The sequence below is a fragment of the Cervus canadensis genome, chromosome 11, assembly GCF_019320065.1.
Source record: "Cervus canadensis isolate Bull #8, Minnesota chromosome 11, ASM1932006v1, whole genome shotgun sequence".
NCBI classification, from domain to species: domain Eukaryota; kingdom Metazoa; phylum Chordata; class Mammalia; order Artiodactyla; family Cervidae; genus Cervus; species Cervus canadensis.
In genome coordinates this window covers 13,649,090-13,675,904 of record NC_057396.1, presented here as the reverse complement: position 1 = coordinate 13,675,904, position 26,815 = coordinate 13,649,090, and the positions used below count along the sequence as shown (strand labels likewise).

The following is a 26,815-nucleotide window of genomic DNA, read 5'->3' as shown; positions in this document are numbered from 1 at the left end:
ATCTAGGGCAATTTACCTTGCAAAAGACATTTGTCAAAATCTATGGATGTTTTTGGTTCTCACAATGACAAGAGTTACTGGTGTCTAGTGAGTAGAGGCCAAGATTACTGCTAAACATCCTATAATATAGAGGACAGATCCCCCTCCCCCCCAAATAATGCGTTATCTGGGCCAAAATGTGAATAGTGCCAAGGTTGAGAAATCCTGGCCTACCTTTATCTCCATTTTACGGTTGAAGAAACTGAGGCTAAATGAGATTAAGTGCATTTTCTTGAGACAGAAAGCTAGTGGGTTGATGGAGTTAAGATATAAATCCTAATCTTTAGGACTCTAAAGCCCGTGTGTGCTTGTAACCATGCTGTGAATTCCCTAATACAGGGAATACACAAGTGCCTTTAAAAATCATATGTGGAGGTCACAGTGTGAATTTGTATGTCAGTTATTATAATAATTATAGCATAGAGGTGAAAATGCAGATAATGATTGGAAATAATCAATATTTCTGATTTCATAATGAGTCAGTATTTGGAAAATTGAAAGGATTTGACTGACGTTGTCTGTGGTGTTCTCAGTGCTTCTCATCACTGTTAGTGTTCTCACATCAATATAAGTCAAATTCATCTGAGGCGATCAATTTGGAAAACATGACGTAAAGATTATTTTTATATTCACAAACAAAGCTCAGATTTTTCAGAAGTAGATTCCTTGCCCAGATTCTGTTCTCACCTGCCCTACTTTTTAATATGCATTTTATGATCATTCACAACTTTCAGACTCATTCATTTTCAAAGAAACATATTTATTACCGTGGCTTCACTGAGCCAAGTCCAGACTGGTCATCTCTGTCCAAGGCTACTATACCTCTTGCACTGCCAGCCCTTAGGGCTAATGGTTTCCCAAGACAACTGAATAAAAGAATATTCTGATGTGAAATATATAAATAAATAACTTCAATAAACAGCCTATACAATAAGCAGTCTATAACCTCTGCACAACTTTTCAATACATCCATAGATATATTTACTAAAGTTCTATACATATTCATGATTAAAGTAATCTTTGAAAATTAGGGTTAGAAGAGGAGTTTCCTTAAAATATGAAAGACTATAAACCTGATATTTATGGCAGACTCAGAATGGAAACATTTCAGAGATAGTCTCCTTAAAGTCAGGAAGAAAACAATATCAGCTATCACAGTCACTTTCAATACTATTCAGGAAAACTTGATCAACGTGATAAGACAAGTAAAAGAAGAATAAGAAGGGATGAGACAAAATTACTATTATTTGTATATGACATGATCATCTAAATGCAAACTTAGTGAAATCAAAGGACAAGCTATATGAACTAAGGAGTTCAGCAAATCTGATACCAACTTACAAAAATCAATATCCTGTATCTACATTAATAATAACCAAATAGAAAACATAATAAAAAAAGAGAAGCTTCAAACTACTAATAAGACTATGTTTCTATAAATAATATACAAGGCTTTTGTGAAAAAGTTAAATTTTATTAAAGGATATAAAGAGATACTTGAATAAATGAAGAAATAAAACTGCAAGAGTGACAGTTCTTCTGAAACTAATTTCTATATTCCATACAGTGCCTGTTGGAAATTAATCAGGAAATTTTTTGTCAAGAAGCCTGACAAACTTATTTTAAAAACTTATATGGAAGAATACAGTTTGCAAAAAATAAATCAATCAAAAAATCAAAGAATAAAGACTTTCCCCACCAGATTTTAGGAGTAATACAAAGAAACAATTAAAAGAGGTAAAGTACTGCGACTTCCCTGGCGGTCCGGTGGTTAAGATTCTGTGCTTCCACTGCAGGGGCTGCAGGTCGACCCCTCCTTGGGGTACTAAGATCCCACATGCCATGCAGTGTGGCCAAAAAATAAGTAAATGCTAAAGTCATTAAAAATTCTTTTAAAGGGATAAAGTATTGATTCTGAGCAGATATAAATAAGTACAACAGAAACGGAAGACACAAAATCAGATCCAGATACATATGGGAATTTGCTATTTCTTGACAGTGCCTCCAGAAACCATTGTAAGTTTAATAGATGATGTTAAGAGTAAACAGCTTACCAAAGTGATATAAAGTTAGATCCCTACCTCACATCATACATATCATATAAATATATATTTATATGTATATATATGAATAAACTCTTAAAGGATACAAGGTAGCTTATGTGAATAGAAAACATAAAATTAATAAATGTCATATGAAATCGAAAGAAATGAAACTGTTAGTCCCTCAGTCATGTCTGACTCTTTGTGACCCCATGGACTGTCCATGGAATTTTCCAGGCAAGAATAGTGGAGTGGGTTGCCATTCCCTTCTCCAGGGTATATTCCCAATCCAGGGATCAAACCCAGGTCTCCTGCATTGCAGGCAGATCCCTCACCATCTGAGCTACCAGGGAAACACAATGTCCTATGAAGTCCTTGTAAATTCAGGGCAGGGAAAATTTTCTTTCAAGAAAATCTCAAAAGCACAAACAATAAAATAGATTTGACTACATCGAAAGTAAGACTTGATTAGATAAAGAACTTCATAGTTAAAATTAACAAGTGATAAATCAAGAGTAGGTATTTGCTATGTTATGAAAAAAAATTCTTTCAAATGACAAGAAAAACACGAGAAGTGCAGTTTAAAACAGCCAAGAATATAAACAGGCAATTCACAGAACAATAACAGAAAAACCCTCACATCTATCACACAGATGAAGATACGGCTACCATTTTTTTAAAGCATTCCTGCACATTTTTATATTAATTTAATTTTAAATGAATCCTCCCAATGCCCCAGTAGATGAATCAGATATTTCTCAGAAACAACACTGACATGACATATTCTAAAACATCCAGAAGCCAGGAGCAGAAGTGAGCAGATAACACAGACAAAAAAGTGTGATGCAACCTTATATACACCTCTGATGGGCAAAAACTAGAAAGCTGGATACATTTGAGGGGGTGCGGATGCAAAGAAAAGTCTGGAGGCAGCCTCCCAACCCCCTCCGGCCCAGGCGCTGGCCCCGCCCCCGCCGCGGGAAGACGGCGGGCTGCGCGCCCGTCTCCACCCACGCGGGAGCCGGGCCTCGATTCTGCGGAGATCCACCTCCTCCGCCCCTGTTGGCTCTATGCGGCCCGGGTGCTGGTGAAGAAGCGCCCTCAGTGAGACTTGGCGGCCTCTGGGCTCCGCGGGGACATGAGCGGCCGCGCCCGCGTGAGGGCGCGAGGCATGGCCCGCAGCCCCGGCGCCGCGGAGGTGGGGCGCCCCCAGGGGCATCCGTCGGTGTGTAGGCCGCTTAGCAGCTGAGCTGTCTCCCTCCTACAACTCCTTCGTGGACACTGCCCTTCTCTGCACATCTCTTTTCCTCTCTAATAGAAAGCAGCGACTTCTCTTCTCTCTTCTCTTTCAACTTTGAGTCTTTCCAGGGTTTCTCATGTTCATATATATATATATATATTTCCCGTTGGGGAGCTTATCAGAGTAAGATATTAATGTAGATGTTTTGGCCGCTGAAAAGGACTGAAAGTGGGAGGCGAGTGGATCACTCTTCTGTTTTCTGAGTTTTAATTACTTCATTCGTTTTTAAGTCTCCTGGTGAAAAGGACTGTACCTTAAAGGTACTATTATTTGGTATGTAACATAATATGATTCATCTTGCTAATTTATATAAAGAGAAATAATTTCAAACACAACGGAAATTTAGAATCAACCGCTGTGCATAGGGCTCCTTATTAAACTTAGGCAGCTAGGTTGAATCGAGAAGCAAATCTGCAATTTCTGAGTGATGTTACACTTAGTATTTGGAGCAATACTTAGCAAAAACTTAGTATTTGGAGTAATATCTTAGACCAGAAGTGTTACCTGAGTAGTGTGTCGTCAATATGCCTTTACTCTCATAAAGAGACCTGTTGATTTCCCCCATTTAAAAAAAAAGAAATCAGGCCTCTTCAACAGGGAATTACTGTGAAGAGAAAATATTAATGGTTCTCTTCATCTATTTTGTGAACTAATTTTGGACCAGTTTTTTCAGGAGCCTCATCATCTGGCTGGTGGCCCAGATCCTCTGGGCTCAGTTTATTTTCTTGTATAAACTTGTTCACATCAGAGTCCCTATGTCTGAGAGCTACAGAAGCATAAGGTCTGTGATCATCTGTATGTGTCTTAGTCGCTTTAGTCGTGTCCAACCCTGTGCGATCCCGTGGACTATAGCCCAACAGGGTCCTCTGTCCATGAATTTCTCCAGGCAAGAACACTGGAGTGGGTTGCCAGTTCCTTCTCCAGGGACTGAACCTTCGTCTCCTGCACTGTAGGCAAATTCTTTATCATCGTCACCAGGAAGCTTGTGACCACCTGTACCACCTTCCATTTGATGACCTTCTTGGAGAAGGAAATGGCAACCCACTCCAATATTCTTGCCTGGGAAAATCCCATGGACAGAGGAGCCTGGTAGGCTACAGTCCAGGGGGTCACAAAGAGTTGGACACGACTGAGAGACTTCACTTTTGGGGGCAAGGCTCACACCTTTGCCTCCGGGGTCTAAAGGCTGTATCTGGCTCACAGCATTGAAATCAAAGATTCATGAATGGGGAACACTGTAGCTTGGCCTTATCTATTTTTCTAAAATGGGCAATCTTTCCTCCTCTTTCAAGCATCTTACCTGCTAACATTTTCTTTTCCTAGCTCGTGGTACTCTAATGACACAGGACATGATTTCCGTTCTCCTTCTCATCTCGTGATAATGTTTTGGTTTATGACTTAATATCTTAAATCTGACCAAATATCTTTACTCATTTCAGCCTCCATCTGTTGCACTTATTGATAACGAAGCATCCTCTAGCAGTGACTGTGATAGAACAAGCAGGATTTCACAGAAATGTAAGTGCAGCTCCGTCTGACCATTCGGTTGCATCCCATCTGAATGAAATAGGAGTGACTCGACCAAGCCTTTGAGCAGAAGACTCACTTCTTTTTTTTTTTTTCATTGATTTTAAAATGTACATTCTTTATATTTTGACATTATTATAAGATGTCTTATAATTGATAATGTCTTATAGTTGTTATTGGCCAGGGAACAGTCTTTTTTTTTCTGCAATCTATTTTATTTTTTCATTAATTTTTATTAGTTGGAGGATAATTACTTTACAATATTGTAGTGGTTTTTGCCATACATTGACGTGAATCAGCCATGGATTTACATGTGTTCCCCATCCCAATCCCCCTCCCGCCTCCCTCCCCATCCCATCCCTCTGGGTCTTCCCAGTGCACCAGCCCTGAGCACTTGTCTCATGCATCCAACCTGGGCTGGTGATCTGTTTCACCCTTGATAGTATACTTGTTTCAATGCTGTTCTCTCAGAACATCCCACCCTCGCCTTCTCCCACAGAGTCCCAAAGTCTGTTCTGTACATCTGTGTCTCTTTTTCTGTTTTGCATATAGGGTTATCGTTACCATCTTTTTAAATTCCATATATATGTGTCAGTATACTGTATTGGTGTTTATCTTTCTGGCTTACTTCACTCTGTTTAATGGGCTCCAGTTTCATCCATCTTATTAGAACTGATTCAAATGAATTCTTTTTAATGGCTGAGTAATATTCCATTGTGTATATGTACCATAGCTTCCTTATCCATTCGTCTGCTGATGGACATCTAGGTTGCTTCCATGTCCTGGCAATTGTAAACAGTGCTGGGATAAACATTGGGGTACACGTGTCTCTTTCACATCTGGTTTTCTCGGTGTGTATGCCCAGGAGTGGGATTGCTGGGTCATATGGCAGTTCTATTTCCAGTTTTTTAAGAAATCTCCACACTGTTCTCCATAGCAGCTATACTAGTTTGCATTCCCACCAACAGTGTAAGAGGGTTCCCTTTTCTCCACACCCTCTCCAGCATTTATTGCTTGTAGACTTTTGGATAGCAGCCATCCTGACTGGCGTGTAATGGTACCTCATTGAGGTTTTGATTTGCATTTCTCTGATAATGAGTGATGTTGAGCATCTTTTCATGTGTTTGTCAGCCATCTGTATGTCTTCTTTGGAGAAATGTCTGTTTAGTTCTTTGGCCCTTTTTTTGATTGGGTCATTTATTTTTCTGGAATTGAGCTGCAGGAGTTGCTTGTATATTTTTGAGATTAATCCTTTGTCTTTTGCTTCGTTTGCTATTATTTTCTCCCAATCTGAGGGCTGTCTTTTCACCTTGCTTATAGTTTCCTTTGTTGTGCAAAAGCTTTTAAGTTTCATTAGGTTCCATTTGTTTATTTTTGCTTTTATCTCCAATATTCTGGGAGGTGAGTCATAGAGGATCCTGCTGTGATTTATGTCGGAGAGTGTTTTGCCTATGTTTTCCTCTGGGAGTTTTATAGTTTCTGGTCTTACATTTAGATCTTTAATCCATTTTGAGTTTATTTTTGTGTATGTTAGAAAGTGTTCTAGTTTCATTCTTTTACAAGTGGTTAACCAGTTTTCCCAGCACCACTTGTTGAAGAGGTTGTCTTTTTTCCATTGTATATCCTTGCCTCCTTTGTCGAAGATAAGGTGTCCATAGGTACGTGGGTTTATCTCTGGGCTTTCTATTCTGTCCCATTGATCTGTATTTCTTTGTGCCAGTACTGTACTGTCTTGATGACTGTGGCTTTGTAGTAGAGTCTGAAGTCAGGCAGGTTGATTCCTCCAGTTCCATTCTTCTTTCTCAAGATTACTTTCGCTATTCGAGGTTTTTTTGTATTTCCATACAAATTGTGAAATTATTTGTTCTAGTTCTGTGAAAAATACCATTGGTAGCTTGATAGGGATTGCATTGAATCTATAGATTGCTTTGGGTAGTATAGTCATTTTCACAATATTGATTCCTCCAATCCATGAACTCGGTATATTTCTCCATCTGTTTGTGTCCTCTTTGATTTCTTTCATCAGTGTTTTATAGTTTTCTATATATAGGTCTTTTGTTTCTTTAGGTAGATATACTCCTAAGTATTTTATTCTTTTTGTTGCAATGGTGAATGGTATTGTTTCCTTAATTTCTCTTTCTGTTTTCTCATTGTTAGTGTATAGGAATGCAAGGGATTTCTGTGTGTTAATTTTATATCCTGCAACTTTACTATATTCATTGATTAGCTCTAATAATTTTCTGGCAGAGTCTTTTTTTTTTTTTTTCTTGTAGAGTCTTTAGGGTTTTCTATGTAGAGGATCATGTCATCTGCAAACAGTGAGAGTTTTACTTCTTCTTTTCCTATCTGGATTCCTTTTATTACCCTCTTCCAGAAAATTGCAGAAGAAGGCAAACTTCCAAACTCATTCTATGAGGCCACCATCACCCTAATACCGAAACCAGACAAAGATGCCACAAAAAAAGAAAATTACAGGCCAATATCACTGATGAACATAGATGCAAAAATCCTTAACAAAATTCTAGCAGATAGATTCCAACAACGTATTAAAAAGATCATATATCATGACCAAGTGGGCTTTATCCCAGGAATGCAAGAAATTCTTTAATATCTGCAAATCAATCAATGTAATACACCGCATTAACAAATTGAAAGATAAAAACCATATGATTATCTTAATAGATGCAGAAAAAGCCTTTGACAAAATTCACCATCCATTTATGATAAAAAGTCTCCAGAAAGCAGGCATAGAAGGAACATACCTCAACATAATAAAAGCTATATATGACAAACCCACAGCAAACATTATCCTCAGTGGTGAAAAATTGAAAGCATTTCCCTTAAAGTCAGGAACAAGACAAGGGTGCCCACTCTCACCACTACTATTCAACATAGTTTTGGAAGTGTTGGCCACAGCTATCAGAGCAGACTCACTTCTTGAGCATCCCGTCTTCCTTTCCTTGAAGCATCCCTCTGTGTTTGTTGTGTTTCTTTGAGACTCCCAAACAGAGACTGCCACTGAATTTCCTGATGGTGTTTGGCCGTTGGGAACCCCCAGACATTAGGAAGCCAATTTTTCTGATTTATTTGTTTCTTACTGAATAAATTTGGGAAAAAAAATTTAAAAATTCTTTATGACATACAAATGTCAACACTGTTGCCTTGCAGAGATGGTAGAAACCTGGTGTGCCTGTTTCCCAGTCTGTTTTCATTTCCCACCTGTAGTAAACATCACCGTTTGGTGGAAGCCCTCTTCCCTGCAAATCCAGATTTGACCTCAAGATACTTGTCGACAGGCTACTCTAAATAGCCCATAGCACACAGTGCGAGTTGGCTGCCCGATGTGCTAGTTTCCTAGGGCCGCTGTGATAGAGTACCGCAGACCCAGTGACTTAGACAATGTAAATGTCTGGTCTCATAATTCCAGCCCCTGTTGCCATCATGCAAGTGCCATTCCAGCTTTTCTTTGAGAATTTCTTCCCACATCTTCTGCACATCCTTGTGACTAGCAAGTGATGGAAACCCTTCATCCTTTGAGGGTAGACTGAATATTTTTACTTTTAAAAATTGTGGTAAAACATGTGGAGTGTAAAATTGACCATTTTAACGATATTGAAGTGCACAGTCCAGTGTGGCCTTAACAATATTCACATTGTTGTGCAACCATTGCCATTATCCATCTCTGGAACCTTTCTCCTCTTGCAAAATTGAAACTTTGTACACATTTAACAGTACCTTTCCATTTGCCCCTCACCCCAAACTCTGGCCGGCTTCCCTGATAGCTCAGTTGGTAAAGAATCTGCCTGCAATGCTGGAGACCTGGGTTCGATCCCTGGGTTGGGAAGATTCCCTGGAGAAGGGAAAGGCTACCCGCTCCAGTATTCTGGCCTGGAAATTCCATGGACTGTATAGTTCATGGGGTCGCAAAGAGTCGGACACGACTGAGCGATTTTCACCAGACTCTGGCAACTACCATTCTATCAGTTCAGTTGCTCAGTCGTGTCCCACTCTTTGCAACCCCATGGACTGCAACGTGCCAGGCCTCCCTGTCCATCACCAACTCCAGGAGCTTGCTCAGACTCATGTCCATCGAGTTGGTGATGCCATCCAACCATCTCATCCTCTGTCATCCCATTCTCCTCCTGCCTTCAATCTTTCCCAGCATCTATGGTAGACTGAATTTTTAGAAACCACCAGACATCATTTGAGCAGTAAGCTATATGGATAATTAGCAGGAATAATCAAATTTTTAAAAATGAAATAAATTTTGTGATTTTCCTGAAAGACTGACTCCACCAAAAAGGGTATGGACAGCAGTTTTGGGTGAGTGGGTAGTGCCATTTGGGGTAGTTGCAGATCATGACTATTTCAAAGGAAGGAGATTTGTTTACTATTAGTCATGTTTCTTTGTAGTAATAATTTTGTAATGTAAAATTGATATTTTCACATTATCTTCAAAGTGTCAAAGTTGTATCCGAAATCAGCATCTCTTTATACTCGTTTAAAAAAGAAAATATCCATCTGGAAATAGATTTCAATTTCATGTTTTCTAGAACCTAACACAGTGACATTCCCAAGGTGAAGTGGTGACTTTCATTCTCAGAGGAATGATCTAGCATAAAAACTGATGACAGCCTCTGGGCATTTCTCTTCCTGTGGTTGGGGAAGTTGAGAGATTTTCAGCCTCAATCTGTGCAGAAGTTGACGTGGACAATCTTAATGTGTAATTCTTTAGGTGCTACACAAGGGCTACAGGAGGGAGACCAGCTCTCCATTAGTGGGTGTGGAGCAGAGTGTGGGGAGAGACAGCCTCCTTCTTAGTCAAGAGGAGAATCAGAGCAGCCCCAAATGTTATATGAGGTGGGACTAACTCAGGGTCTGCTACGTTTAAGAAAAGACCATGCTTCCTTCACGATTTTCAATTTTCAGTCTGCAGACTTCTGTACATTCCCCATTGTTTTCAGTAATGTGGGTCAGTTTTATTAAAAGCCACAAAAATCTGAGTTTTGGTTCTAGATGCGTTTTTTATATAGAGGTTATAAGCAATATCACTAGCATGAAATATGAGATATTATGGTGTTTTCATCATATTTTAGATGCAGGTGGTATATCTTCGGGCGATTCTGGATGTACCATCAAGGAAAGAGGTGGGAAAGTCAGAGGAGACATCATGGACTTGGCTGTCTGTACCAGGGAGAAACTGGCCCATGTTAGAGACTGCAAAACAGGTACCCACTCTTCATGTTACTTACCTTTCTTTTTTTTTAATATTACCAAATCTTGCCTAAGGAATTTTAATTTCCAGATCTAAAATAAGTTCATATGTTGACTTCAAAGATATGTATTGAACATCTGCTATATTTTAAACATTGTCTAAGGGTGGGAGGGAGGGGACATATGTACACCTACGGTTAATTCATGTTGATGTATGACAGAAATCAAACCAATATTGGAAAGCAATCATCAATCAATTAAAAATAAATATAGAAAAAGAAAGGCAAAAAACCCAAACCAAACAAACAAAAACATTATCTAGACACTCGTTTTAGCCTTAATTCTCTCTTTTATTAATAGGAAGAGTAACATTTTCTGTAAAACTACATTTCATACATTGAAAACATTTTCTCCTTACCTCTGAGGTAGGGGTCCACGAAGATGCTTTGTCCCTTTCTCAACTTTTTCTTATATGGGGAAAAATAACCTTTCTGGACTTAAGCTCTAAAAAGAAAAGTGTAGCCTGTTTGGGGAATTCTTTATGCTGATGCTAGCCTAGGCGTACCCTTGAAATTACAACCTAAAATTTTATGTGTATTTTTGGAAAAGTAGGCCTACTGTTTTCATAGGAGCCTCAAAAGACTTTGTAATTCCCTCTAAAAGTTAAGACTCAGTGATGCAGAAAGCCTGCAGATCAGTCTTTTTCAAACTCTTTCAAACCGTGCAACAAAAATAAGATAAATCCTTATCCATCACACACTACACAAACACAATTGAAACAAAGTTTCATGAGGCAGCGTTGCCCTTCCAGTGGCCAGCTCTTGGATCCATTCTGTTGTATCCTAGTCTTTCTATAAAACGTGATGGTTCGCCTCACTTATTTTCATAACTGGAGCACTAACGAGACAAGGATTACAGTTTGAACACACTTGGTTAAGTGATCTCAAAGGGTTGCCTGCCTGCTTGGACATTCTAGATGACTTCTCTTTGTCCATTAATATGAGCAGCTAAAACACGTTGGCATGGCCTTTGGGAGGACAGTGACAAAAAAGCTTTCCTTTGAATAAAATAGCACAATGATTCCTTGTTCCTACTGGGTATGTACACATGTCAATGAAAAAAAGTATCGCCTACCATATCAGTAAATTAAGGGTGTTGTTAATTTATCATATCAGTACATTAAGGATGAGGGCTGCCCACTGCCAAGCCTTTCAGTTACTGCAGCTACTCTCCAACAATGTACCCTAAGGAGACTCGGGGTGGGAAAGAATACGACACTGGCCCCTATAGCTGAGGTGCATGGCAAAGGAATGATTTCAGTGAACCCTGACTTTTGCATCTTCCCAGGTAGTAAAGAATCCATCTGCAATGCAGGAAACCCAGGTTTGATCCCTGGGTCAGGAAGATCCCCTGGAGAAGGGAATGGCAACAACCCTCTCCAGTATTCTTACCTGGAGAGTTCCATGGACAGAGGAGCCTGGATGGCTTATAGTCCATGGGGTCTCAAAGAGCTGGACATGACTGAGTGGCTAACACTTTCACTTTCATACATAGCAAAGTGCTAAAGTCATTAATACAGGATGTCTGGCTTTCTTTAATTCCAGTCTTCTTTAGAGGTTCTGACTCCCTGGTCTTTGTTGCAAAAACTCCTGTCTATCCTGCTCTTCCCTTGCCTCCTTGCAGGCAGACTTTCAGAGTTATCTGAGATGCTGTGTTCCAAGCTTAAGCCCTTAGTTTTGTCCTCTGAACAAAACGTAATCCTCATCTTTTAAGTTGTGCATTATTTTTCCATCAATACACATGTCAAAACTGGGGGAATATTTCCTAAGGTACACAGGATACTCTTTCATCCTCATGACCTCAGGGCTCATGCTTCCACTTCCTCCATGAGACATGCAAAACAGTGACTGTTTGATAATTCTGTCCTGTAAGGCAAACACTGGATAATTCCTTCGGAGGAGAGGTGAGAGTACTTCCTTTGTGCCCTCCGAGTCTGTCCTGATGGAGTTTACAGCATCCTGGGCACCGACCAACTGTTTCACGGCCATCTCTGAATTTGTCCTATAAAACAATTTAAAAAATATGTATTTATTTATTCAGCTGTGCCGGGTGTCTTCAGGGTGTCCTGAATGCCTTGCTGCATTTAGGATCTTTGGTTGTGGCCTGCAAACTCTTGGTTGCAGTGTGTGGGATCTGCTTCCCTGACCGGGGATGGAACCCAGGTACCCTGCACTGGGAGCCTGAAATCTTTGCCACTGACCCAGGGAAGTCCCTGTCCTGTAGACTTTGAAGAGGTGAATAAAAGTTCTGTAGGGCCTGGAGTTCCGGGAAGCTCACATGGCCTTCCTGTGCCTGCAAAAAACAGAAGCCCAGAGTCCTGTCTGTTCTCATACAGGGAAGATGTGAAATTTCTTCTTCTGCCCCTTCTCTGGGGCTTACAGAGCCATCTAACCACTGACTGTAGTGTTTCAACATTTTCTGAAATATGATGAACTTTTGATTATCTGAATTTCCGAAAGAATGGCAGGGGTGGGGCGGCGGCCAAATTCATGGTAAAAACTGGAGAGTTTCTTTATAGTCTGAGAGCACCATAATTTCAGAGCAGCATCTGAAGCTCTTATCAAACCAAACAGGTCCCCTCACCTGCACACAGTAAAGTCAATCTACTGACATACCATGTTGTGGTGAAGGGAATTATTGTGAGGCATTGTATAAGGATGCATTGGCTATACAGTCCATTGAACTCTCCAGGCCAGAATACTGGAGTGGGTAGCCTTTCCATTCTCCAGGGAGTCTTCCCAACCCAGGTCCTGCATTGCAGCAGATTCTTTACCAGATTCTTTATAAGGAAGCCCTATAATTTCAGAGCAGCATCTGAAACTTGTCAAGCCAAGTGGGTCCCCTCACCCATGCACAGTGGTCAGTCTCCTGACACGCCAGGCTGTGGTTAGGGGGAGTGCAGTGTTTACTAGGAGGCCCTGTACAAGGAGTCTAGGACAGCTTGTGCTCAGAAAGCCCAAACTTCCTGATGTGTGTGTATGCTCAGATGTTCAGTTGTGTCTTGACTCTTTGCAGCCACATGGACTATAGCCAGCCAGGCTCCTCTGTCCATGGGCTTTCCCGGGCAAGAATTCTGGAGCAAGCTGACATTTCCTTCTCCAGGGGATCTTTGCGACCCAGGGATTGGACTCAGGTCCCCTACATTGACAGGTGGGTTCTGTACCACTGAGCCACCTGGGAAGCCCTATTGATTCTTAGGTGCCAGTAGGTCTCGAAGCTATGTGATCAAGTAGCTTGGTTGATCGAGACAGCTATGGTTGTCAAGTAGTTAACTTCTTCCATTGGGTGGGGGTTTTAGCATCTGTGAAACAACCCAGGTGCACTAGGTATTATTATCTGTTCACTAGGTATTATTATCTGGGTACTTAGAGAGGAGCGAAAGTAGACGATATGGGAGAGAGGTCTGTCTCAGGAAGGCTCCATGGGGTCTTGCTCATTTACAAAATTATCACTTGAATGATTTGAGTTGCACAGAATCAGCTGGAAGGCAGTCTTTGGAAGAAGTTCTAGGATTGTTGGGGTCCAGCCCCACAGGGTCCAGGAACACCAAAGGGATGAGTGGCATCGACGAAGAAGACAGACACATACAGAAGGTTGCATAGAAGAGGTAGCTTTTTTTTATTTTTAGGATAGCTCAGTTTTTGTAGAATGAATGTTACCTCCCCCTTAAGTCACCACATATTACATCAGATATTGGTTTCATGCTCCTGTCAATATTTTTATTTCTCATGTTTTTCCCCTATGCATTCTTCTGGAACATTTCCGATTACAGGGTTTTTTCTTAAATATCCCGTACATAGTCTTCTTGCCTCAATGGCCTAACATTTTCATTCTAACAAAACAATGTTCTACAAATCTCAGGTATAGTGTAAATTCTTTGGACAATAAAACAATACATGGGAAGGGTCACAGTAACATGTTTGACATTTCTGAGAATAGTACCATGAGAAAAACCTTGATATTTTTCTTTACCTGAAACCACAAAATCTCAATTTACAATGATTAACTATTAAACAGCAAAAACACCTCTAAAGCAGCAAAACACCTCTATTAATAGTGAGATAATGGCAGTGAAGCTGGTTAATTTAAATCTTCTATTAAAATCCTATGTACCCCATTTCCTAACTCTACAAAAATACCCATAATATCCCATGTTGTTTAAAGAAAGGGAAACAATGGACAAATAGCAGCAAGGAAATAGCAATAATGAAAACCCTGTCAACCAAGGAGCAAGTAAACTGAAGCAGTATATCTACTTCTAAATCTAAATGCCTCTACTATTTTCTATTCTAGAACATTATAATCTTTTAAGCAAGCAGCCAAACTGTACCTGTGGCCTTTTCTTTTCTGACTTGATGTTTATGGTCGTGTCCTGAGCCAGAGCAATCATGAGCATTTCCAAAAAGGCTTGGACTTTTCCAGGGAGGCCTTATTACTATATATTATATTTCCAAAAATTAATAGAAAGCCCAACAACAGTAAGACAGAAAGAAGAAAGGGACATACTGGGCCCCCGGGACAACCTCGAGGGGAAGAGCTGCCTTGCAGATTCCTTTCTCATGCCATGACCTTGTCCCCGGGACAACCTCAAGGCGAAGAGCTGCCTTGCAGGTTCCTTTCTCATCCTGGAGGCTCCCAAGGGGACATATTGGGCCCCCGGGGCAGCCCCATGTGAGGAAGAGCTGCCTTTCAGGTTCCTCTCTCATCCCATGACCTTGTCACGGACTGGGCGCATCCTGGTGGCTCCTGACGTATGATAGTTGAATTCAGATGTTTCTCTTCTCCCCAAAGGTCCTTCTCCCAAAGGTCAGTTCCTGCTCTTAGGTTCTTATGAGGCCTGCTTTGCCATTGTAATCCTTTTGTTTGTAGGGCTCTGCTTCCCAGGTGGCGCTAGTGGTAAAGAATCTGCCTGCTGATGCAGGGGACATAAGACACGGTTCGATCCCTGAGGTGGGAAGATCCCCTAGAGGAGGGCATGGCAACCCACTCCAGTATTCTTGCCTGGAGAATCCCATGGACAGAGGAGCCTGGTGGGCTACAGTCCATAAGATCCCAAAGAGTCAGCCAGGACTGAAGTGACTTAGAGTTGGGTGCATGCATGCATGTAAGGTTATCAGGCTGCCGGTTACTCGAGCTTACTTTGTGTCACTGAAAAAAAGTTCTTGCTTTCCAGCAACAATTAGCATATGCAAATGAATTTTTGAATGCTGTGATTAATATGAACATGATGTATTTTTTTCATTAAAAAATATTTTTTATTTGTTTTCTTCAGGTTCCAGTGGAATACCTGTGAAACTGGTCACAAATCTCTTTAATTTAGACTTGCCCCAGGACTGGCAGCTATACCAGTATCATGTGACATATAGTCCGGATATAGAATCTAGAAGGCTGAGAATTGCTCTGCTTTATAGTCACAGGGAACTCTCCAACAAAGCAAAAGCATTCGATGGTGTCATCCTTTTTCTCTCACAAAAGCTAGAAGAAAAGGTAAAGTATGGTTCATTTTTAAACACACACATATGCATATATTTATACTCCCCCATATAGATTTTAGAGGGTAGCTGATTTTCATGACAGTTGGGATAAGTGTGTTACTCACTCCTTTTCTCTTTCCTATTCCCATGCCTGAGAGCAAAAGACTTCTTAATTAAGACCTCATCAGTAATTGATTTCCTAATTAGGAAGCTACTGGTCTGGCATTTCAGAAAGAAGAGCTGTAATACAAATACTGCTTTTTTGACAGTTTTTTTCAAGGCAGAGTGTCCTTGAGAGAGGAATTCTTTTTAAACTTTTCCCCAAATAGGCAAGAATTTTAAGAAACAGCATTTAACCTGTGGCCTCAGACCTTTAAATTTATTCTTTTTTTTTTTTTTGCTCCTGTGCATTGTGTCCATCTGTCCAAAGAACTTTACATCAATCCTGATTCTAAAACTGTCATTTTTCATGACTTGTTCCATCATATGAAATAGGAGTTACTTATATCAGTCTTGCTCCTTGGAGGAAAAGCTATCACCAACTTAGACAGCATATTAAAAAGCAGAGACATTACTTGCCAATCTAGTCAAGGTCCATCTAGTCAAGGCTATGGTTTTTCCAGTGGTCATGTATGGATGTGAGAGTTGGACTGTAAAGAAAGCTGAGCGCCAAAGAATTAATGCTTTTGAACTGTGGTGTTGGAGAAGACTCTGGAGAGTCCCTTGGACTGTAAGGAGATCCAACCACTCAATCCTAAAGGGTATCAGTCCTGAATAGTCATTGGAAGGACTGATGCTGAAGCTGAAACTGCAATACTTTGGCTACTCGATGCAAAGAACTAACTCATTGGAAAAGACCCTGATACTGGGAAAGATTGAAGGCAGGAGGAGAAGGGGATGGCAGAGAATGAGATGGTTGGATGGCATCACCAACTCAATGGACATGAATTTGAGCACACTCCAGGAGTTGGTGATGGACAGGGAGGCCTGGCGTGCTGCAGTCCGTGGGGTCGCAAAGAGTGAGATGAGACTGAGCGACTGAACTGAACTGATATCAATCTTCCCTGGTAGCTCAGCAGAAAAGAATCTGCCTACAATGCAGGAGATGTAGGTTCCATCCATGGGTTGAGAAGATCCCCTGGAGAAGGGAATGGCGACCCACTCCAATATTCTTGTGTAGAGAACCCCGTGGACAGAGGAGCCTGACAGGCTATAGTCCATAGAGTCACAATGGATTGGACATGGCTGAAGCAACTGAGGCAGATGCACGTGTCAATCTTAAGGATATTTTTGAATGGTTATGACCTTTGGATATGGCAATTGCATGATTCATATCCATTTTTTACACCTTCTCATTTTTAGTCCTAAAATCAAAATATCAATATTGAGGTTTTTATCATATGCTTTGTTCTAAGGCAATATTAAAATTATTGCAAAGAAAAAGAACCAGTTTCTGTATGAAAAACTAAAGCAGAGTATTGAATTAAAACTTGATGCTTCTGTCCCCTGGAAAGTGTAATCATTTTAGTTCCTCATCTTGAACAGGATGACAGCAAGAGCATAAATATAAATTTCTAGATTCCCTGTGAACCTTTGTGAATCTCCTTAAGAAGTGCTTTTCTGAACACTCTTGGAGCCTTTTTATCCTTTTATGAAATTCTAAGATTTATAGGAGCAACCTGAGTGTTTATTTCATCTAAATATGGGATTTTAAAATTATATCATGTGGTAGAGAAAGACTCAGTGGCTGGGTTGTTGCAGCCACGGTTGCCCGACCAGGAACCCGAGCCGAAGAGTCATCGTCAGAATGTCGGGCAAAGACCGAATTGAAATCTTTCCCTCGCGAATGGCACAGACCATCATGAAGGCTCGGTTAAAAGGAGCACAGACAGGTCGAAACCTCCTGAAGAAAAAATCTGATGCCTTAACTCTTCGATTTCGACAGATCCTTAAGAAGATAATAGAGACTAAAATGTTGATGGGTGAAGTGATGAGAGAAGCTGCCTTTTCACTTGCCGAGGCCAAGTTCACAGCCGGGGACTTCAGCACCACAGTTATCCAAAATGTAAATAAGGCCCAAGTGAAGATTAGAGCAAAGAAAGATAATGTAGCAGGTGTTACATTGCCAGTATTTGAACATTATCATGAAGGAACTGACAGTTATGAACTGACTGGTTTAGCCAGAGGTGGGGAACAGTTGGCTAAACTGAAGAGGAATTATGCCAAAGCAGTGGAACTACTGGTGGAACGGGCTTCACTGCAGACTTCCTTTGTTACTTTGGATGAAGCTATTAAGATAACCAACAGGCGTGTAAATGCTATTGAACATGTCATCATTCCCCGGATTGAACGTACCCTTGCTTATATCATCACAGAGCTGGATGAGAGAGAGCGAGAGGAGTTCTACAGGTTAAAGAAAATACAGGAGAAGAAAAAGGTTCTCAAGGAAAAGTCTGAACAGGACTTGGAGCAACGGAGGGCAGCTGGAGAGGTGATGGAGCCTGCTAATCTCCTGGCTGAGGAGAAGGATGAAGATCTTCTGTTTGAATAAGCTTTCCTGCTCTGGTTCTTTCAGAAGGCCTAACATGTCACCATTTTAATTCATGGTGTGTAAGGTTGTTATGTGTGGCTATTTATTTTTTGGCTTAAGAATTTCACCAGTGGTAAAATTTCCCTGGATGTCTGTTTATGGGATCTACCTTTGCAGAATCATAATTAAGCAACAGTTAATCACCAATGAAATTTGTAGAACCTGTCCCGAAACCTATAGAATTTATGCTGCAGAAGTGTCACCCTACTTTAATTATACATCTGTTACAATTCATCTGCTTACCGAACATAAGAAAATCCCTTTAGGAAGCAGCAGTGCTCTCAGGCCAACACACATTCGTAGGCCAGCTACTCTGGAGCACCCTTTGTTCCTACCTCCTCACACACCTTGGCATCATTGTCTGAGATTGCTACAGCCATTCTTGTGTTAGTTACTATGGGACATCTCTCCTTAAGCTTTAGGAAAACCTTCACTTATTTTTCCTTGAATAACAGGTCCCTGGTCTGTCATGGGAACAGTTCTGCCAATTCAAATGTGACTATGGTATAAACAGTAAAATGATTTAAAAAAAAAATTATATCATGTGATTAGATTTAAGAACATGTAAGATCTGGATCTGTAAATTTAGAAACATTTTTATTCATCCTAAGTCCTTATTGGTCCCTCAATATTTTGTCCTATGACCAGATGTTGATAGCATGCTAGTATAGTCTCTCATACTTAAATGACATATTTCAAGGGTATTACTATCATTAAAGATCATCTTGTCCTACATACAGGCAGATTCTTAATCACTGGACCACCAGGGAAGTCCCAGACTTTTGTACAGTTATACCTGAGGCAAGAAATACTTCAGTGAAATATTTCATCACTTGTGAAAGGATGCATTGCATTTCTCTTTGTTTCAGTCCCTGCCCTACATTCTTGGTTCAGGCCGAAAGCCGTTAAAACTACACTTTCACTATAGAAAATACATAAATGCCTGCGAATGAACTGACCTCTTCTAATTCCTCACCCTTCTGAAAAATCCTTGACCATTGATTCTTACCGGCTGATCTATTCATTCTTTTATTCCAAAAAATCTGTACTGAGCCTTGCTTGGTCTAAGGAGCTTTACATTTAGTTAGGCACCTGGTATAAAGACCTATTCATGCATTCACTATACTGTTAGCATGTGGTTCCAGATTATAAGATCCCTAGGGCTTTCTCTAGGCCTTTTAAAAATGAAAGCAGATTTCCTGTCTAAACTGTCACCATTTTCTTCTCTCTCTTTCCACATTTACTTTCCCTATGGTCTGTTCCCTATCCTTTCCTTTTTTCTTCTCTTCCGCTCCTCTATTGTTTTTTTTTTAATAAACTTTTGAGAGGCTTCTTTCTGAAATCCATGAACTCAAGGTGGGCAACGTGCAATGTGCATGCGTCCTCAGTTGTGTCCAACTCTATGTGACCCCATGGACCATAGCCTTCCAGGCTCTTCTCTCCATTGTGTTCTCCGGTAAGAATACTGGAGTGGGTTGCCATTACCTACTCCAGGGGATCTTCTTGACCCAGAGATCGAACCCATGTCTCCTGCATCTCCTGCATTGCAGGCAGATTCCTTTCTGCTGAGTCATGGGGGAATCCCCAAGATGGGCAGGACACTTTATTAATAGGTTTTTGGGTATCCATGAAATCCTGTAAATGGGTACAGTATATACCTTGTTGTAGTATTCAAATACGTGACATTTTCTTGGGAGAATGTCTGTAACTTTCATCAGACTCTCAAAGTAGGTTGTGACCTGCTTTCCTATACCTCCCCATTCCCCCAAAAGGTCAAGAGCCCTGCTCCTGAATTCTCTTTGGATTGAATCTTTGAACCCTGAGTCTGGTTTTGATTCTCTGTTAAGAAATTTGAGAGTGGAGAGATGTGTTGCTTTTCTGGGATTAGCAAAATACAGAGGGGAAAAAAACCTTCCAAACGTAACCCGATGATTAGATGATCACTCACATTACTAACAGCTGCATCTTTGTTTTCGTTAGAGCCTGTGAAGCTTTGGCAGCTTTAGCATAGCCACATTCTGTGCGCTGGAGGATAAGCTATAGAGTCTGTTTTAAGTACTTCTTTTTCCAGGTCACGGAGTTGTCAAGTGAAACCCAAAGAGGCAAGACTGTAAAGATGACTATCACTCTGACGAGAGAGCTGCCGGCAAGTTCTCCTGTGTGCATCCAGGTCTTCAATATCATCTTCAAAAAGTAAAGTGCCTTAAGTGTGAATTTAGTTTAGGCCGGTGATACCTCTCCGCATAGAGCCTGGGTATTAAAAGTACTGACAATTTTGCAGGTGGTGTGCCGGCAGCAGTGTCATCTTGAGGGCAGTTTTCTGTGTACTTCCGTGTACTTGCGCAGAAGTGCGCACCACAGCCCATCACAGCCTTGACCTGGCACCTCGGTCACGATTCAGTATCACCTGCGTTGAGAATGACTCAGGGGCCAGGGCAGGTGCCTTTGCCCTTTTCCTGAACCCACTCCCAGCCTCCATCCCCAGACTTAAAAATTGGGTCAATAAACTGAGGGAGTGGCTTTTCTCCTGGCTGATTTGCCTTAGGTATGAAAGGTCATCACCCTCTGCGTTCGGTGCTTTCAGATCCCTTCCTTCCCCCGCTTGTCCCAGGGGAGAGGAAGGTTGTCACTGAACTTTTCAGTGTTCTTCAGACTGATCTGAGGATCACTTGCTTCAGCGTCAGCTTGGGTCTTAGGGGCAGCTTGACAAAATGCAGGTTCCCTAACCCCTCACTGGACCTAGTGAACAGAATTTTGTGGGTGGGACCTGAAAAATCCACATTTTTGGCAAGCTTCCCAGATGGGAGCTCAGAAGCTTGAGAACTCCTGTTTTCCATGCTGTTGGTGTGGATCACTAGGGTGATGTGTTAAAAACCTAAGATTTTAGCCCTTTGTTCTGGACAGGATGAGAGGAGCTTGGATTTACTGAGTAGGACACATAGAGGAATTTCCATCACACAGATACATTGATTCCTAATTCTGGTCAGAAGACTAGGCAAGTGTCTTCCGATCTTATCTGGGCCTCAGCTCAGGGCTGTAAAAAACACTCTTCAGAATCCATTTTTGCATGTGCCCCCCTGACTGTTTTAAGTCAGCTGACATTTGGAAGGTGCTTTGCAGTGACAGAGCTCTTTCTCTGGTGCCAGAGTTTCCTTGATCTTTACTCAGTTTCCATGAGGCAGGTATGATTAAACTCCCCATTTTACAGATAAGGAGACTGAGGCTCAGATGACTTTGGGTAGCCAAAAAGCACACAGTTGGAACGTCTGTTTTCAGACTTGCAACTCTTCCGTTTCCCCAGTGCACAGGGCAGCTTCAGACCAGTTATGTGTCACATTCCAAAAGCAGCCAGAGTTAGTTGCTAAAGAGGCAGCCTTGTCATTTGGTAGCAGTGAGGACACTGAACAGACTCATTAAAAACAAACTCCTCGGAATGTAAATTGGTGCAGATACTATAGAGAACAGTATGAAGTTTCCTTAAAAAAACTAAAAATAGAACTACTGTAAGATTAACTCCTGGTATATACCTAGTAAGAACTCTAATTCCAAAAGATACGTGCACCTCAGTGTTCATAGCAGCACTATGTACAATAGCCAAGCCATGGAAGCAACTTAAATGTCCATCAACAGAGAAATGGATAAAGAAGATGTGGTACATATATGCAATGGAATACTATTCAGTCTTAAAAAGAATGAAATAATGCCATTTGCAGCAATATGGATGGACCTAGAGATGACCATACTCATTGAAGTAAGCCAGAGAAAGACAAATATCATATGATATCACTTGTATGTGGAATTTTAAGAAATGATATAAATGAACTTATTTACAAAACAGAAATAGGCTCACAGACAGAAAATAACCTTATCGTTAGCCAAGGGGATGGGGAGTTAGAGGTAAACTAGGAATTTGGGATTAACATATACACAATACCATATATAAAATCAGCAACTAGGACCTACTGAATAGCACAGGGAACCATATTCAGTATCTTGTAATAACCTATAAGGGGAAAGTATCCAAAAAAGAATATACATATAGAACTGAATCACTTTGTTGTACACTAAAACCAATACAACATTGTAAATTAACTATGCAAAAAGAAAGAAAGAAAAAAGGAAGGAAACGGCCTCCTCATTTCAAAATAAGAACGAGGCCAGAAAACCCTGTGGACATGGCTTTTCTCACCTCAGCCTCCCCAGGCAGAATGTTGCAGTCACAGTCACAGTCCCTGCTAAGGGACACTTCCTTTTACAGTTAAACCCAGAAGTATTTTCAATTGTGTCATTCCCAATATGGAGTGATAGTTCTTGTATATACACTCATATGTATATACTGTAGCTAAACTTTCAGCATTATAACAATAAGAATTCTGGACTTTTCTAGTAGTTTTTATTTCAGCATGGGTACAAACTTAGAAGTGTACTGTTATAGACAGATGTTTAACACAGATTTAAAATACGTATACTTTCAGGATCTTAAAAAAGTTGTCCATGTACCAAATTGGACGGAACTTCTATAAGCCTTCTGAGCCAGTGGAAATTCCCCAGCACAAGTAGGTTTATTTATATTTTCTGTTACTCTGAAATTGTTATAATGTGAGCAGTATCATTTACGATGCAATATTATACCATTATGCCTCCTATGAGAGACTCTGTGGTGAAAAAGGTAATGGATTTTTTTAATTTTCAAGTTTTTTAATAGAATGGTGAATGTCAAAAGGTAGCAGTCTGTTTTCTTATATTAGTGTGTTAGATCATTATCATAAATCCTAGAATTCAGAAACTGAGCTTCCTGTGTGTGACAAGTAATAATGAGAGCAGAATAAAGTCTATTATGTTACACCTCATAACTGGGGCTCTGTTTTCTGGCTGACAGAACAGTAACACAGCCAGGGTGGTAGGTAGGAAATCATGATGGGTAAGAAGATGTCAGATACCCAAGCCAACTAAGCTGCCCTAGTGAATGATAGACCCATTAGGAACACTTGCAGAATCTCTATCCTAAACTAGGAAGTAGAGACTGCAGCGAAGGTGGTCTTGAACTGGTTGTTACTCAGCTTTCCAAAACATGTGGTTGAGCCAAAAACAGAGGCAACCAGTGACCCAAAGGGAGAAACACAGATGCCCCCTGACTTAGGATGTTTAGACTTAATGGCATTTTGACTTTACGATGATGTGAAAGCTATACACCGTCAGCAGAAACCACACTTGGAATTGTGGATTCTGACCTTTTCCTGCGCTAGCGATACGGAGTATGATACTATCTGGTGATCATGGTTGGCTGCCACAGCCACAGCGCCCGGGCAGCCACGAGGGCAAATAACTGATACACTCACAGCCTTTCTGAACCCATACAACCATTCTGTTTTTCACTTTCGGTACAGTATTCAGTAAATGACACAAGATATTCAGCACCTGATTGTAAAATAGGCCTTGTGTTAGATAATTTTGTCCAGTTCAGTTCAGTCGCTCAGTCGTGTCCAACTCTTTGCGACCCCATGAATCGCAGCACGCCAGGCCTCCCTGTCCATCACAACTCCCAGAGTCCACCCAAACCCATGTCCATTGTGTCGGTGATGCCATCCAACCATCTCATCCTCGGTCGTCCCCTTCTCCTCCTGCCCTCGATCTTTCCCAGCGTCAGGGTCTTTTGGCTAATGTAAGTGTTCTGAGCACACCAGGTTGGAGATGCCCTGATGATGTTCAGTAGGTTACTGAAGAAAAGGTTGGGTGTATTAAATGCATTTTTGACTGAGGCTGTTTCAACTTATGATGGGTTTGTGAACATAAAAACCCATTGTCAGTTGAGGAAGATCTGTACATAAAAGATAGAAAATGGATGCAGGGTGTTTGGTTTCTGCTGGGTGGAAGAAAAGGGCAGGGTTTCTGTGTGCTGGTTCAGTGGGTCAGACTGTTCTATATAAAGCACCTGATCATTCACCCTGTCACTTATATCTCCACCTGAATTAGAAATTCTCGTGGCTCCAGTGTTGTGACAAGCTGGCGTTGGTGCTGTTGCCAACCAGGGTTCTTCGTCTCCTTAATCAATAGAAGTTGATCAGAGAACAGACGAGAAATTCAAGCGGGGCTTTATCAGGGACCCTGCTGCAACAGGGAGGAATAAGAACAAGTAATAGGTTCCCTTGCTCGCTTACTCACTGAGGGGGCAGCTGGTTGCTTATGTGGGGTGAAGGTAGGGATATGTCCAGAGGTCGGGCCAGAGGGTTGGCTTAGTTGGTTTGCCCATCCCTTCTGTGGTGTTGAGGGTAGCAGGCATGCACAGTACCCTGCTTTTGCTCCCAGCTCTTCAGAAGTGGCAGTTGGCTTTTTGGTATATTTTTTTCTTTTTTGTATCTTGTTGTCCATAATTTGCCTCAACTGTGTACGCATCCAGTTACTTTTAGTCCTTTATAGTTTCTCTGTGTTTTGTTGCTTGAGGAGATGTTTGTCCAGGTGCCAGTATTGTGGCAAAAGGCCCCAGATCCCAGCCTGTCTCAGTGCTGGTGCACATGCTGGTCCTGAGCTGGTGTTTGGGGCTTCCCCAGTGGTTCAGATGGTAAAGAATCTGCCTGCAATGCAGGAAACTGAGGTTTGATCCCTGGGTTGGGAATATTCCCCGGAGAAGGGAATGGTTACTCACTCCAGTACTCTTGCATTAGTTTCACAGTCAGTGAAGTCCACAAGAATATCAACTGAAATGATTTCTTTAAAAAAATTGTTCTTTCTTGCCAGTTCCTGTAACTTTTTCTAGTTCAAGACTTCAGACTGTGATATTCATAAATGTGGAAAGGAGATGTAGCCATTGCTACAGTTTCTCTTGGGTGGCTATATATGACATCACTTAGATTATTTCTGTCTCATTGTGAAGTCTCGTTACTGTCTTCACCACTGAGTCATTGTGCGTTTCTGAACCTAGATGTTTGCCTGCTGGGACAGATCCCTCCATAAACACTTCAGTCTTACAGTTGTTTTCTCAGCCAGGGGCGAGTCTGCTCCCCAGGGGACATTTGAAAATGTCGGGAGGTATTTTTGGTTGTCACAGCGTGGGAGTTGCTGCTGGCCTCCAGTGGGTAGAGGCCAGGGGTATGCTGCACATTCTGCAATGCACGGGCTTCCCCGGTGGCTCAGTGGTAAAGAATCTGCCTGTGAAGTAGGAGACGAAAGAGATGAAGGTTTGGATCGAGATGCAAGTTTGGATCAAACCAAGGGATCCTAGGTCGGGAAGATCCTCTCCGGGAGGAAATGGCAACCCACTCTAGTATTCTTGCCTGGAGAATCCCACGGACAGAGGAGCCTGGTGAGCTAGAGTCCATGGGGTCACAGAGTCGAACATGACTGAGCACACCACATCACACCACACCACACCACACCACACCACACCACACCACACCACACACACACACACACACACACACACACACACTCACACTCTGCAGTGCCCAGAACAGCCCTTAGCAAAGAATTATCCAGTCCAAATGTCAGTAGTGCCAAGGTTAAGAAACGAAGCTCTATAGAAATGTATTTTATCCTAAATATGTGTTTAAAATTTCCCCTTATTTGCTTCCCTTGTGTCTCAGCTGGTAAAGAATCCACCTGCAATGCGGGAGACCTGGGTTTGATCCCTGGGTTGGGAAGATCCCTTGGAGAAGGGATAAGCTACCCACTCCAGTATTCTGGCCTGGAGAATTCCACATGGGGTTGCAAAGAGTCAGACATGACTGAGCGACTTTCATTTCACTTCACTTCATATGTTTAAAGACACTCCAGCTGGAAATAGCTAAAGTGTTAAGTCAGCTGCTGAAAGAAATCAGATTTAAAGAAAAATTGTTTCATAGAATTGAGAGAATTAGAGTATAAAGTCACCATTTTGAAATGTGTATTGTTCTCCTGATATAACATTTAAAACATTTATTTTTAAAAATATTTATTTATTAAACATTTTTATTTTTTTGAAGATTGTCCCTTTGGCCTGGGTTCGCCATTTCTGTATCACATTTTGAAAGCAAACTCCTGTTGAGTGCTGATGTGAGTTACAAAATCCTCCGGAATGAGACGGTTCTGGAGTTCATGACGGATCTCTGCCACAAAACAAGCGTGTCCTGCTTTACCGAGACGTGTGAGAAACAGCTGATTGGGCTTATTGTCCTGACAAGGTAAAAGCCTGCCTTTACATAGACTTTCCTCTAGAGATTGTGTTCTGTATGCCACGTAGGAAGAGGGAGAGCTCCGGGCTCCTCCCATACCCTTCCCTACCCAGTGTGGTCTGCAAAAACTGCTCCAGCCCCTCAGCCTGGGTCCCCCGCCTCTATTTCTGTTTCTGCCTTTTAGATTTCTGCTCCCACAAAGTCCACTCAGTTGGAATTATTCACTTCTCTCCTCTATGCTGCTCCGGAAGCCCAGTGCTTATCGTCACCTCTTTAGAGCCCTTTTATTTCTTTTTATTATATCACAGTGTAACTGAGCAGGACTCTGTGGGGCCTCCCCGGGCAGACCCCTGCCCCGTACCCTCTGCTTTAGCTCCTCTCTGAAGTACCCACATAGCAGTACCTGATGCTCTTTCCTTCAC

General features: G+C 41.4%; 2 protein-coding genes across 3 annotated transcripts in view; both read left to right on the top strand.

The window, feature by feature from the left end:
• The first annotated feature begins 3,072 nt into the window (after positions 1-3,072).
• The window catches only part of PIWIL4 (piwi like RNA-mediated gene silencing 4), a 56,678-nt gene continuing 32,935 nt past the window's right edge, over positions 3,073-26,815 (top strand). Inside the window, exons 1-7 of one of the 2 annotated variants that reach the window (XM_043482694.1) lie at positions 3,073-3,279; positions 4,821-4,899; positions 10,005-10,136; positions 15,455-15,669; positions 20,318-20,439; positions 22,722-22,802; positions 26,205-26,402. In XM_043482694.1, the coding sequence (XP_043338629.1) occupies positions 3,220-3,279; positions 4,821-4,899; positions 10,005-10,136; positions 15,455-15,669; positions 20,318-20,439; positions 22,722-22,802; positions 26,205-26,402 (887 nt within the window). In that variant the 5' untranslated portion in view covers positions 3,073-3,219. Of the gene's footprint in view, positions 3,307-4,820; positions 4,900-10,004; positions 10,137-15,454; positions 15,670-20,317; positions 20,440-22,721; positions 22,803-26,204; positions 26,403-26,815 lie in introns of both variants that reach the window. The other variant, XM_043482693.1, reaches the window with a different exon arrangement.
• On the top strand, positions 17,391-18,376 carry LOC122450380 (V-type proton ATPase subunit D-like). Its single transcript, XM_043482695.1, has one exon. The coding sequence runs from the start codon at positions 17,464-17,466 to the stop codon at positions 18,205-18,207; it is 744 nt and encodes a 247-aa protein (XP_043338630.1). The 5' UTR covers positions 17,391-17,463; the 3' UTR covers positions 18,208-18,376.